At 37.5% G+C, this 13,595-nt stretch overlaps 1 protein-coding gene across 8 annotated transcripts in view; it reads left to right on the top strand.

Moving 5' to 3' along the window:
• Positions 1-13,595, top strand: part of PCNX1 (pecanex 1) — a 132,231-nt gene that overhangs the window by 72,050 nt on the left and 46,586 nt on the right. For all 8 annotated transcript variants that reach the window (XM_078853321.1, XM_078853319.1, XM_078853322.1 and 5 more), the window contains 7 exons: positions 689-860; positions 2,699-2,809; positions 4,581-4,672; positions 6,434-6,543; positions 7,341-7,446; positions 9,185-9,277; positions 11,387-11,537. In XM_078853321.1, the coding sequence (XP_078709447.1) occupies positions 689-860; positions 2,699-2,809; positions 4,581-4,672; positions 6,434-6,543; positions 7,341-7,446; positions 9,185-9,277; positions 11,387-11,537 (835 nt within the window). The remainder of the gene's footprint in view (positions 1-688; positions 861-2,698; positions 2,810-4,580; positions 4,673-6,433; positions 6,544-7,340; positions 7,447-9,184; positions 9,278-11,386; positions 11,538-13,595) is intronic.

Below are 13,595 nucleotides of genomic sequence, written 5' to 3' on the forward strand. Positions count from 1 at the left end.
ATTTAACTCTCAGGTGTATTATGAGGACTAGTTATAAAGCACTTTTGAAAATGGAAAGAGTTCAGATTGTTACTGTGGAAGACTCAGTGGGAAATTTTATTATGCATGTATTAGATTGGTGTGACAGAAGTTTATTTTACTTGTGACCTAAGCCAGAGGTGAGAAACTGTATCAGTCCTCTTAAGGAAGCTATGTATAGTATTGTAGGTTGTAGTTACTGTATTTTTTATTACATATCTAACAGTGTGGCTTTTTAGCAGTAGCAAAATCTGACCAATAAATACAAAATGTTTCTTAGTTTGAGGTTTACATCTAATAAAAACAAACACATTTTTTCAGTTTTGTTTACAAGAACACTTGGAGTATAGTCCTGTTGTTTTTAATATCTCAGTAAGGAACGTTGTTTAAAAACCTGATGGAGAATAAAGGAAAATCTGTTCATCTAGAAAGGCATTGAACATTAGAGCCATAAGTGTCCTTGTCTTTACACCAATATAAGACAGATTAAAAAAACTCCTTGATGTACTGTCATAAAATATTCTTTGAGAGATATTGACAAACTATGGGAGAGGGCTTTTGGAGAAAAGGATGGACAAAAATTAAAATTTGTGGTTATGTGAATTTATTATTATAAATGTGAAGAGCACATTTCTGTTCAGTAATGAAACAAATCTTCTATAATTTTCAGGGTCATAATCGTATCATAGCCTATAGTCGGCCTGTTTATTTCTGTTTGTGTTGCGCTCTCATATGGTTGTTGGATTATGGTAGCAGAAATACATCTACAACAAGGTTCAGGTTGTATGGAATGGTTTTCACCAACCCGTTGCTGCTGTTGTCTGCCAGGGACTTAGTTATAGGTGAGTTATTTTTTTGTACATGAACATCCAATAACCAGGATATTATATTAACCATGGGTTAGAGTTGGCTATTCCACTACAGTGGAGGCATTTTAGGCTTTTATCATCTAAATCTCAGGTCCAGATCTCTGTGTCAGACTATTGCAGCACTACATTCTGACCCCAGTTCACTCTCCTTTCATTTGAGAGAGCAGCTTCAGGCTTTCTGGTGTCCATAACAGAGCTTTAGAGTGTGAAAATTTTCCTCTCTCAAACAGCTAGGAATTTAAAATAAGTATCACCGTTGGTGGGAGTGTGTTTATAATTTGTATTTGTATTACTGTAGGGTGTAGGAGCCCTAGTCATGTAACAGGACCCTATTGTGCTAAACACTGTACAAATGTGGAACAAAATATGATCCCTGCCCTGAGGAGCTTACACTCTATAAGACAAGAGGCAGCAGATGGCTATGGACAGACTGGGGAGTACAAGTAAACAATGAGACAGTATTGGTCAACATGATTGGCAATGGTATTTTCTTTAGGCTCTGTCCATCTTTGAGATAGCTTTCAATGTACTTTAACTCTCTCCCCCCCCCCCCCCCCTTAATCCTTTCCTTCCAGTATTCTGCTCAGGTAGGCTTGTCTCAATCCATGCAATTTATACTTGTGTTGATAACTGTGCTCATAAAACCCAGTGATCAGTGCATCACCCCTAAATTCTTCTTCTTTCTGAACAATTAACAGTAATTTATTTCAGATAAAGTGCTTTCAAAGCAGCTAGTAACACTGAGGGCACTGTTTCACAAAATGTTTTGCATTCCACAAAGAACTGTACATTGGTGGCAAACTTAAACCGCTAAGGAGAAGCAAAGAGCACAGATCTGAACCAGAATTCGTTCACTCCTGGAGAAGTAAAACCTGTCTGCCAGAGAACACAGACGCAGGGCAAGACAAACCTCAGAGTTGATTGGCATCATTGCCATGTGCTGGCATTAGACTAATGAGAGCTCAACTAAGACATCTGTTATCATTTGGCCACCAAGTGGGACATGTGGACCTGATTCATAGATAGTCTAAATCCACTCCAAATGTCTGTCAGAGAACAGTGCTACAACAGTTCGATACAGGTAGTCTGAACTAAGATGAGAGAGAAGGAGCTTAAGATGTCTCTATTGTGGTGGAAAAGCATATATAACCTATGTGTAATGTCCAATCGAATGGTTGCCCTCCATCTTGGGGGGCAGAGGGGAGGAGACAGGGATGGAGGGAAGCTAGAATTAAAGAAACAAACGTCCTCTCTTCTTCGATTTGTAAACTTATTTATCAGTTGCAGTGAGGTTCTTCTGATTGTTAAACAAACCTATGGTAGCACAATAAAAGCAAGGGTGAAATTTTGGCCCTGTTGAGTTAAATGGGGCCAGAATTTCCCCCCTGGAGTTAAAGTGATCTGATGAGAGGCATGAGAGCCTTTATTCTTGTGAGTGACAAATTTACAAGACTTTATACCTGAAGACCCTCTTCCTTGATCTTTACTATGTGAAAATGAAAAGGTTGTGATATAAAAGTCCAGTCATGTTAGACTGGCTCACACAGATTTCACTGGTGATTAAATTGGGAGTCAGCAAAGATGTACTTATCCCTCTGAATGTTGGAAAGTCGTGACTAATCTAAGTTGGAGGTGGATGTTAAAGTGAAGTCTAATACAATTGGAAACTGTTAGAAGGTCCCTATAGTATAGCCATAGCAATGTTGGATTGTATCTTGTTTGACTATATCACAGAGCTTAAAGAAACTATGAAGAGTATTGCAATATATCAGATTTTCCATACTCACTTTTTTCACCTTTCTTTTCCGTAGTATTTACGCTGTGTTTCCCTATAGTATTCTTCATTGGTCTTCTGCCTCAGGTGAATACATTTGTGATGTACCTCTGTGAACAGCTGGATATTCATGTCTTTGGTGGCAATGGTGAGTGCAGCTTTTATGTCAAAGATAGAGGGAAGTATTAAATAGACCAGGCAGCTGCTACCATTTTTCAAATCAAATTAATAATGTAATTTAAAAGTCTATTTAGTAACATGATTTCTAGGTCTGGGCTTAAAATACAGAACCCACTGAAGTCAGTGAAAAGAACCGATACTCATTTACATAGCACAGTTCTGTAACAAAGAGCAATTCCTTTCACAGTGTAAGTATAAGTAAAATAGTCCCTCAAGTGTGCTTTTACAGTAAGAGAGCTTATTGTCAGAGCTTATTGTTTCAAAAAGTTGCAAAATAACTTACTGGTAGAAAATTCAATTCTGGGGCAGTGCAGAAAAGGAGAAAACTCTTCACTTCCCTTTTAAAAACCTATCAAATGTAAATCCAGTAAGAGACTTGTACTTGGGTGGGGGGCAGAAAAATGGTCCAGTCACAGAAAAATATTCCTTCAATTGTTGTATTTGGTATCTAGATACGATGGTAAAAAGGCAGATCATGAATGCCCAAGATATGTAGAACTGTGACATCTTTATAACCCGTTTATCAAAGCGCTTGCAGTTCGCACTTCAAGGCAGGTGAAAGTGTAACTGTATTGAGAACTCCCTATTCCCTTCCCATCTCCTTGTTGTTCTCTGCATTACTTAAGGATTGCTTACTGCTTCTCCCTCACTTATCCATCCTAAAGTTTCCCTACTCTTATCCACAGCCTCTCTCCAATCTGACCAGGGCCAAACTTGGTTTTAAATCCATCAACATAGCGGCTTAATTAGCTAGCAATGTAACTGTTGAGCACTGCTAAGAGCTCTTTTCTTTTCATCTCAGATAAGTTATGCATACTGTACACTCCTCAGGGCCAGGGAATACAAAAGAGCAGCACTGAGCCCAATACGTTTCTTTGACTAATTTTAGTTGTGGTGAGGATGCAAACATCTTCAGTGTACCTGAATCTGTGAGGCTTCATCGGCACAGTTTAAATATTAGGTATACATTTAAATTAATACCTTTCCTGCAGCATCCTTTTATGATTCTGTGATTCTCAGATTTCTGAGCAGTCACTTTCAGTCGTGCAGTGCTCCTGATGCAGTGTTGACTTGCACTTTCACTAAGATTTGAAAACATCTCTCATCACTTCATTACCAAGCTCACCTATTGTGTTACCTAATCTCCTTATCCCAAGACATGTGTTCATTACTAGCTGCTCACTTTAACTTTTCAGTGATGTGTTTCAAAAACATTTTTTGCAAGAAATATTCATCAACAAAAACCAAAATGAGAACAGATTATATAAGTTAATAGTGCTATCAACTATGCGGGGCTCTGAATTTAACCTTCCATAAGAGTATCGAGTGTCAAATTGCCTCCAGCTTATAAATTTATATTTTGTTTATAAAAGGGAAAATATTCTCTGGTTTATTGCTGAGAATTGAGAAGATTGATCACATAGGTCTAACATAGTGTCAGCTTTCATCTACTGCTTTTGTTGCAGCAATAGTTGACTATTCCCAAGGCAGTGCTGTTGAATAAATGGTAAAAAAAAAAAAAACATGTAAATCCTGCTCAGTTAGAAAAATAACTTGTAGAGGAGAGAGAGATGGTATTTGCGACGTAGGAATTGGTAGAATTTTTCTAACATCTGAGCAGGTATTGAAGCAAAAAATTGTTGCAATTTTTGTAGTTTTTTGTTCAGTCCACTTTAAAAAGTCTTACGTTTTCAAGTTTGTGCAGCTGATCCTTTTCCCCACCCCACTTTTACTTCCAGCCACTACAAGCCTGCTTGCAGCTCTTTACAGTTTCATCTGTAGTATTGTGGCAGTAGCATTATTGTATGGATTGTGTTATGGCGCCCTGAAGGTAAGCAGTACATTGATAGTATATAAATAAATATTTAGGATTTGATTCTCCAGTGCCTTTCACTTTTGTCTACTTATTTACATTTGTGAAAAGTGTGTGTAAAGTGTTACCATTCTGATTTGGTAACGTTTTACTCTTACTTTGCCATATTTTTGGATGCCATATGCCATCTTTAATTTCATAAGATCATGTAACTATCTAATACGCACTTGTGTTCAGCGAAGCTCTCCCCATCTCCCTTAAATTTATTTTCTGCACTGGTTCTTGTGAGGGGCACATAGGAACTGGTCAACTTCTTGCATTGTTTTCATGCATTCATGTTTTTCCTGATTCATCCAAAAGGTTGAATTTGAAAACTCACTCCCAATGATGCAAATTAGAAATAAAACATTTTTACAGTAATGCTAATTTTGAAAAGAAAGCAGGGAATAGTTTGCTCTGCTGAAGTGGTGAATATCTGTTTATGGGAGAGGGATTGAGAGGCAGCTGACAAGCACAAGGGAACAAAGAAAAATGTATACTTGCTCAAGGTAGTTTTACTCTGAAAAGCAACAAAAAATATGACACTGACTTCCATGTTTGTGCGTAGTGTGTCATGATTTCTAGGTCAAATGTGCTCAGTTTACAAGTAAAATGACTTTTTCTAACTGTGTAGGTCCTGCAGGATCAACCTGGGCTTTGAGAGTCAACCTTGCTTCTTTTATTACTTGTGATGATGGAAAGATTTACTAGCCAATTTGTGCCTTCGGTGAACCTATAGATCCGCAATAGTTTTCAGTATCTTTGCAGGAGTGTAACTGATTAGATCGTAGTAAACAAATCAGTTGATATACAAGATAGAACAAAACGTTGTTAAATCAATCTGATCCCTGCAGATCCAGCATAGTAGGAGTAAGAGTAAATATTTTTTCATCTAAAGTCAGCAAACATTACAAAAGGATTAGTTCTATTGAGTAAGAGGGTGACAGTTTTTTACATAGTCAATTTTCAGAATGGAACTGCAATTTAAATAATTTTTTAAGGATTATGATCATGGGGTGTGTGGTAAATGGTATGTACAGAACATTAAAACTGTTGAACATTTAATTACATGGGTAAATTAAGTATGGCTGTGTGGTACTTGTAAAATAAACAGCAAATAATAAAACTATTGTAGTCTTCTAAAACCAAAATGAGGATTCCTTGTGAATTACTTTTGAACCCAAGTGATGCAGCATAGTAAACAGGCACACCAATTTATTACAGCCTGAGATGGAGTTTACCACCAGTTTTGGGCTGCATTCCCAAGCAACCCGACTCCAAGAAGACCCAGTCCCGGCGTGTCAATAAGTACCGCAAGGGAAAGTTGAAAACAGTTCATTGTAGTATTCGTATGGTATTCGCCACTTGCATAACATGGTTATAGGCAAATTAGAAGCGAATATGTAGAGATTTATTAAATAAGCACTAATTATACAAATAAAGTGTATTAACATGGGCATTCTAACTTTATGCTTGATCAGACTGTAGCACTCTTAGGACATGATCATTAAGGTTAATAGGAGTTTTCCATTGACCTGAACAGGAGAAAGTTCAAACTGATTAAAGGCTTTAACTTACAAAAAGTATAGGTTAACATTTTAACAAAATACCTTTATTTTTAAAAGCATATGACTTTTTTCATCTTTCCTTTTTCTTATTACTTTTTTAAGTTTTCTGATTTGTGATATTGATTTTATATATTCTTGTCTTTCTGTTAAAATTTAATTCTTCTGTCCCCAGGATTCTTGGGATGGCCAGCATATTCCAGTCCTCTTCTCAATATTCTGTGGCTTGTTAGTAGCGATATCCTATCATCTCAGCAGACAAAGTAGTGACCCTTCTGTACTTTTGTAAGTTACTGACTGTACATCTGTCCTCAAGGCAACTCTCAAAGGAGATCCATTTTGACCATTAATAGAAACCCAGTAGTACCGCTGAAACTGATGTTGGCCCAACCCTGTGGAAAACAAAAGGGAGGGACGAATGGTGGTCTGGTAGTTAGGCTGCTGGCTGGGAACTCTCAAAACCCAGGTACAGTTCCTTATGCTGCCACAACTTCCTTTGTGACATTGGGCAAATCAATTAATCTCTGTCTGAGTTCCCTATGTATGCAATAGGGATAATTGTACTTACCTACCTTATAGAGGTGTTGCAAGAATAAATACAGGAAAAGTGGTGAGCCACTTAGATACTGGTAAAGAGGCCATAAAAATACTTTGGAAAGCTTCCAGATGTGGCTATATCAAGCTTTATTACTAGTAGCATCTACTAAGAGTTTGGCTACTTGGTCAGTATGGCCCTACAAATTAAAGGAGTGTGGGTTGGTCTGTTAGAGCTTTAGTTAGTACTAGAGTCCTTGGTTGCCTATTTTGTATTTGGACCAACAGACTACTTGGGGGGTGGAAAATCTGAACAGATTTTATTGAGCTTTTTCTTTCCGTAAAAGAGAGATGCGGCAAACAGGCTTACCTTTATATACCAATTGAGATTTCTAAACTCCTTTAAGTAAATTGAGCCACAAAAGATAGCAGATTGGGACTGCTTATGTTCTATTGATTTGTAATAGGCCTCTGATTTTGTTACCTCTTCTAAACCCACCCAAAGCAATGTATTTATCACAGTGAATTCTTGCTTTGCATCTTTTTAGCTCTTTAGTACAATCAAAATTTTTTCCTAATTCTGAAGACAAAAACCCAGAGGATCCTCTGTCTGAAGTCAAAGATCCTTTACCTGAAAAACTTAGAAATTCAGTGGTAAGTAGGCTTGCTTTTTGTAAAACTCAACCCAGACATAAACTGAATCCTGGCCAATAGAGTATGTACTAGTTTGGTGTTGTTAGTTGGAATTTGTTAGCACTATATACTCTGCAGTCCAGGGCTTGGACTTCCAGAGAGTGAGGCATTCAAGTCCCATTGACTTTCACTTGACTTCAAGAATTTTAGGTATATGTATTTAACACAGTGAAAAATAACTCCTTAAGGATTGAGTTAATGCTAATGGGTATTTGAGTCAAAATTTTACATTCAGAGGACCAATTGCATCTACCTTTAGAATGCATTTCCACTTTGAATATAAAATGCTGAGTTCGTTGCCTCATTGACTATCAGTATTGAAACAACACTGCATCTTTATCTATACATCCCATTAAAAATGCACAGCCATGAGGAAAAAGTATTACCTTTGTCTTGACAATATAAGCTATCAAAAAAGAGATACAATTAGGAAGGCCAGAACTCCCAAAATGATAGAGCAGTGAAGGATAACTGATGGTGTTCTGTAACTCATGTTCACAATTTAATATGTACCTAAATAAACCTAGTAATACCTGGTGTGTGTATAAAGGCTCAAATGAAAAAGAGTGATAGTGGCCAAAAGATGTTAACTCAGTATTTTTGGATAAACAAGAGCTTTGGGCAATCCAGCCCACACACAGAAACTAAAAACTAAGGAAAGCTGGTGGGTTTTTTTTAAATGAAGAATGAGTTGCTTCTAGTAACACTGGAGACTTGCTTTATTGACTTAATTTTATCATCACATTCTTTGGATACCTAGAGTAAATCCACTGTAAATGCTTGTGAAAATAACAGTATCCAGTTGTTATCCTGTCTCACATAAACAAGCAGTAAGTGAGAAACTTAAGAAGCTTAGTCTATTTAATTTATCCAAGAGAAGATTAATCGTGTTCTGAAAGTACCTGCATGGGGAAAAGATTTACTGCTAGATAGTATAGGGCTCTTTAATCTAGCAGACAAAGACGTAACAAAATCCAATGGTTGCAAACTGAAGTTAGACAAATTCAGGAAAAAAAATAATTTATGTGTGGGCATTATTTTTTTTTTTAATAGCGAGTAATTAACCATTGGAAAAATTTACCTAAGAATGTGATGGATTATTTCATTTGAAGTCTTTAAAACATGATCACATGTCTTTCTAAGAGATGCTCTAGCACAGCAAGAAGTTATTGGCTAGATGCAGGAATTACTGGGTGAAAATCTTTGGCCTGTGTTATGCAGGAGGACAGACTAGATGTTTCCTTCTAGCCTTAAAAGTTGTTAATTCGCTTACCTACATTGAGGCAATAGGCTCAAATTTGGAAGGGAAGAATATCCAGAATGAAAGTGTTTTGTCCATTAACTTCTCACGTATGGCAGTGATTAGATGTTTTAAATTAAATCATTTGGACACATGCCCTTGATCAAGACCAGCTAAGTAAGGGTTATCTTCCATGCACTGGTGCTTGTTGCAGTTCTCTCTTGGGAGTTGGGAAATAAAAATGGTGGGATTTTTGAAAGCACTTATCTAACTGCTGCTGCTGTCAAAGTTAGAGAGGAAAGTTCAGTTGACTTCAGTGGAAGCAGATTTAGGCCAGCGCTGAAATCTTTTGACAGTAGCACCCCATATTCCTTTAAGAGGTAAGTGGAGGTGACCCTAGGTCTGGAAGAAGAGTACCAAAATTTATGTCCTCTAAGCTGTTTTCTTTTTATTCCATAGAATGAACGGTTACAATCTGACCTGATAGTGTGCCTCGTCATTGGTGTACTCTATTTTGCAATTCATGTCAGTACAGTATTCACAGTTTTGCAGGTAAGTTATTGCATTATGCCTCACAATTTATAAAATACCTGTACTTTCTCTTTTCTTGTAGATGCCTTTTTGCTAATGCTACTATTTAATACTCTTTTATGGTTGTACCCAATGGCCCCATTTGGGCTTGGGGCATGACTTACACAAGGTGCTGTTCAGACATACAGTGTGACTAATACCTGCCGTGAAGACCTTTTTAAATCTCAATTTTTTTGTCTCCCCAATGTTCCTCTCCCTTTTCTTCCCCTCCTCCCCACTTCTACTTCTCTAAGTGCTCCACTCTTTTCGATAAAGTGCCCTTCTTTCACTCTGCCCACCCACAGAAATACCTACAAGCTCATTCTAGAGAAGGGAGAGAGTAAATTGACAAAAAGGTTCAAAAGGGTTTCACCTGTTGTGGCTCCTAGACAGTGTCCATCTCCCATGGGATGGAAGTGGGGGGTAGAGGGATGGTTCTTCGCAGGGTATCAGTGGGGGCAGGAGACCTTTCCTTACAGTTGCATTCTAAGTTTCCACCTATCAGCCTAGCTATCATTAGCATATGCTTCGGAATACACTTAAATATTTTCAGCTTGACATGTGACTTAGGCCACATTGTGCAACAGGATTTGTGTGGGTGAAGGAGTCTGTCTAAGCAGATCCAGTGGCGGAATTTGCTGTTTACACACCAGAGTGGCTGCCTAAGTAGCTGGAGAAACCTTCTGAAACTGTCTAGTTTGATTACAGTATTGAAAGCAAATATAACTTTCACTCTGAGCAAAAGATCAAATTGCTAGGGCAAATATGACGGGCCAAGTTGCTACACAGATGACATGTGCTGGATTTTGGCTACCTGGAAGAACTAGAATGTCTAATTTGTTTGTCTAGCATCACTGTTCCAAATAATGCGAAGAAAAGAAATGGCATAAATTCTGGAAGGATTCCAGTATTCTATTGCTCTCTCTAATTACAAAAATGGAGAGGCTATTCTTAAGCATTTGTCAATTTATTTTTAAATCTAAACATTTTCAGATGGAGGGTCCTTCTAGTTGAGTAGAGATGACCACATCCACACTAGTTTTTGCTAAAGCAGACCTCTCTTCCAGGGAAAGCCCAAACTCCACCCATCCCTGATGAATGTGGCTTCCATCCCCAACTAAGAAAGTTGGTTATCTGCTGTTGAGTTAACTAAATAGTTTATTACACTCAGGTTTATTTTAAATGACCAAAGACATCAGAAATTTGAAAATGAGCTTCTAGACAGACCCCTATGAAAAGTTTTAACTTTGTGAATTCACTGCCGTCTTGCTACCCATGAAAATATGATTCATAACCGCAATTTAGCTCTCGCAGTAGGCACTGCTGTAATGTAAAATGCATACCCATGTCTCTAAATATCAGAGGGGTAGCCATGTTAGTCTGTATCCATAAAAACAATGAGGAGTCCGGTGGCACCTTAAAGACTAACAGATTTGTTTGGGCATAAGCTTTCATGGGCTTATGAAAGTTTATGCCCAAATAAATCTGTTAGTCTTTCAGGTGGCACTGGACTTCTCATTGTTTTCATGTCTGTACAGATACTGTGTTACTGTAAAATTCTTAAACAGCAGTGCGCTCACATACCTGGAGGTGATGTGTTATTGCAGTATGTAAAGGGTATACTTCAGTAAGAGGGTGCTGTTCAACTCTTCTTCAAGAGAAATCTTAAAAATATCATCCAGAATGAGGATCGGTCTCTTCTGCACTTGGACCTCCTTTTTATCTAGCAGAAATTCTCCTTCAAGGATAATAGTTTTGCCATTTTAGAGAAGAAATGCAGAAGAATCAGAAACAACTGTCTATGAAAGAAGATCAGAAGTACTATAGAAGAAAAGGTAGCAACCCAGTCTTCAGGGAAGATCAAAAGTAGAATAATCTGTCTCTCTTAGAAGTGTTATCTTCTGAGACAACCCTTGTTGTTTTACATTCGTACAGTTAACATTCTTTCTCATATTAAAAGGGGAATTGCAGTCCAGATGTGCTTTTAGGCTGATTTATAAAGGTTATAGAAAACATCAAGTTGTTAACTGATTTGCTTCTTGTTTATAAGACTGAGAACCTATCTTTTATTCAACTCTGCTTTTTCTTTAGCCTGTCCTTAGCTATATTTTGTATGCGTTGGTGGGCTCAGTAGGATTTTTAACCCATTATGTGCTGCCTCAACTCCGAAAGCAGCTTCCTTGGCACTGTTTCTCTCACTCATTGCTGAAAACCAAGGAGTATTATCAATTTGAAGTCCGAAGTAAGTATCAATAATTTTTTTTGAATTTGCTCTATTGGTTGAGCAGTTTATATTAACCATTACTTTACTTTAACTTTTTGCTTTATAACTTGTCATTGCTTAAATGTTTCAGGGTCTCTGATTGACAGTGTTAATTCTTTCCTAGCTCAGCATGCCTTGTTTGATCCTGTGGCATTTTATGTATCTTTAGTAAGTAGTAATGATGGCGTCACATTAACAATGCTATTGTTATGATGAATGCAATTGCATTGAGTCCTTGTTATTGGGGTCTTACAAGTGTCAAAAACTCCATGTGCTGAAACTTCTCTTGCAACATTTTGGCAAACATATTTTTTCAGTGACTTTTTTTCAACATTTAGGAGGGTTTAAATTGTTTTTATTTTAGATGTTTCAGACCCACTTGTATACTTTCAGCTTGCTATCTTGGTCCGTATTAAAGACTAATGCTTTTGGCATGTTTCTAGAAATTTAATTGGGAAATAACAGCCAAACATCTGAAAATAGACTATAGTACAGTGCGTTATATTTGTTTAAAAGGGTACTAAGTGTGAAACTGCACATATATACATGCTTAAACATACATTTATCTGCACTATACATCTAACAAATGCACCTCCATTTTATTTCTTTTATTAATGAAACTTTTTATGAAACTTGTTTTGTAAGGAACTGCCATTTTTAAAAGGTAGCAAATTATACCCCAGTTAACCCAAAAAAACCTTGCAAAAAGTGTTAAAATGAGTTTATATTTACATACAGTAGTATCCTTCATGTGAGGATCTCAAAAGCCTTTATAAAGGTGAAAATTATTACCCCCACTTATAAGTGGGAAAACAGACAAAACCTAAGGCCCCATTCTTGCAAGCCAGTCTGTGTGGTTGGACCCCCGACAGCTTGTATGCATCCCCCTTGGCTTTAGTGGAGCCTTACTGCACGTGCTGTGGAGTGTATTTGCATAAGCATTTGTCCCTGTTGATCAGTGCCTAAATATTTTAAACAAGATTACATGGCAAGCCAGTGGAAAAATCTATATAGAACCTGAGTTTCCTGACTCCTAGTTCCTGCTCCAATTGCTGAATTGGGCTAGTGAAAATACATCAGAGAACAGTCCAATTCTGCATTCAGATCTTGCGTTCACAGGCAGCCAGGCTTAGAGGTAAAAAACAATTTTTACTGAAGTTTATTAGTTCACACATCTCAGTGTTAACCTGAACCAAACCTAGCATTGCATGCAAGAAGCAGCAAATTGTACTATCACCTGTATGAGTCATTTAATGGCAAATAAGAACAGCAAGGTCAATAACATTCTAGTAGCTCTGTAAATAGGAATTAGTAGATAGCTGAGTAGTAAAGAAGATGAAATAAATTTATAGCAAACAAGTATCTTGTTTCTTTACATAGTTCTAGAAGGGCTGTCAGATTTGTATCTAAAACTTCATCTCACACCAGAATGCATTTGTGGTCTTCTGATTAACCTGCACTTCAGCCAGGTACATTGCTGTCTCAGCACCAGTACCCATAGCTGCAGTTTTAAATTCCATTATTTCAGTGATTACATGTTCAAATAAATACAGTCAGTCTCTTGATTTGATATCAGATTTTTTTGATGGAAAAAAACCTACCTAAATACAATTTTATGGCTGAGAATTAACATGCACACAAACTGAGAAACACTTTTGTTGCCAGCAGGAATTATAATTAGGCTGCAGTGCTCACATGTTTGTAATATTGTCTCACATACTAATGTTCATATTTTTTTCTACATGTATATGCAAAATTAAAGCTATACATCAATATGAAATTTTACAGATCGTAATGTACCCTGGCTTGGCCCCTTGCACAGCAGAGAGAATTCACCTGAGGTAGGGCGGGCAGGCAGTAGTCTGCCCTCCCTAAGGGTTCTGCTTTGGGAGAGGAGCAACTTTAATTTCTGTTGGAGGCTCCAAAGAAGCCTTGCTACCAAAGGCTGCAGTGGAAATGTGTTTGAATCAGTAGGTCTCAGCTATCCTCACTCATTTCCTGGCTAGTGCCTCCCACTTTTCTGACTGTTGTGAACCC

This window comes from Lepidochelys kempii, chromosome 6 (genome assembly GCF_965140285.1).
Source record: "Lepidochelys kempii isolate rLepKem1 chromosome 6, rLepKem1.hap1, whole genome shotgun sequence".
In the NCBI taxonomy this organism is placed as follows: domain Eukaryota; kingdom Metazoa; phylum Chordata; order Testudines; family Cheloniidae; genus Lepidochelys; species Lepidochelys kempii.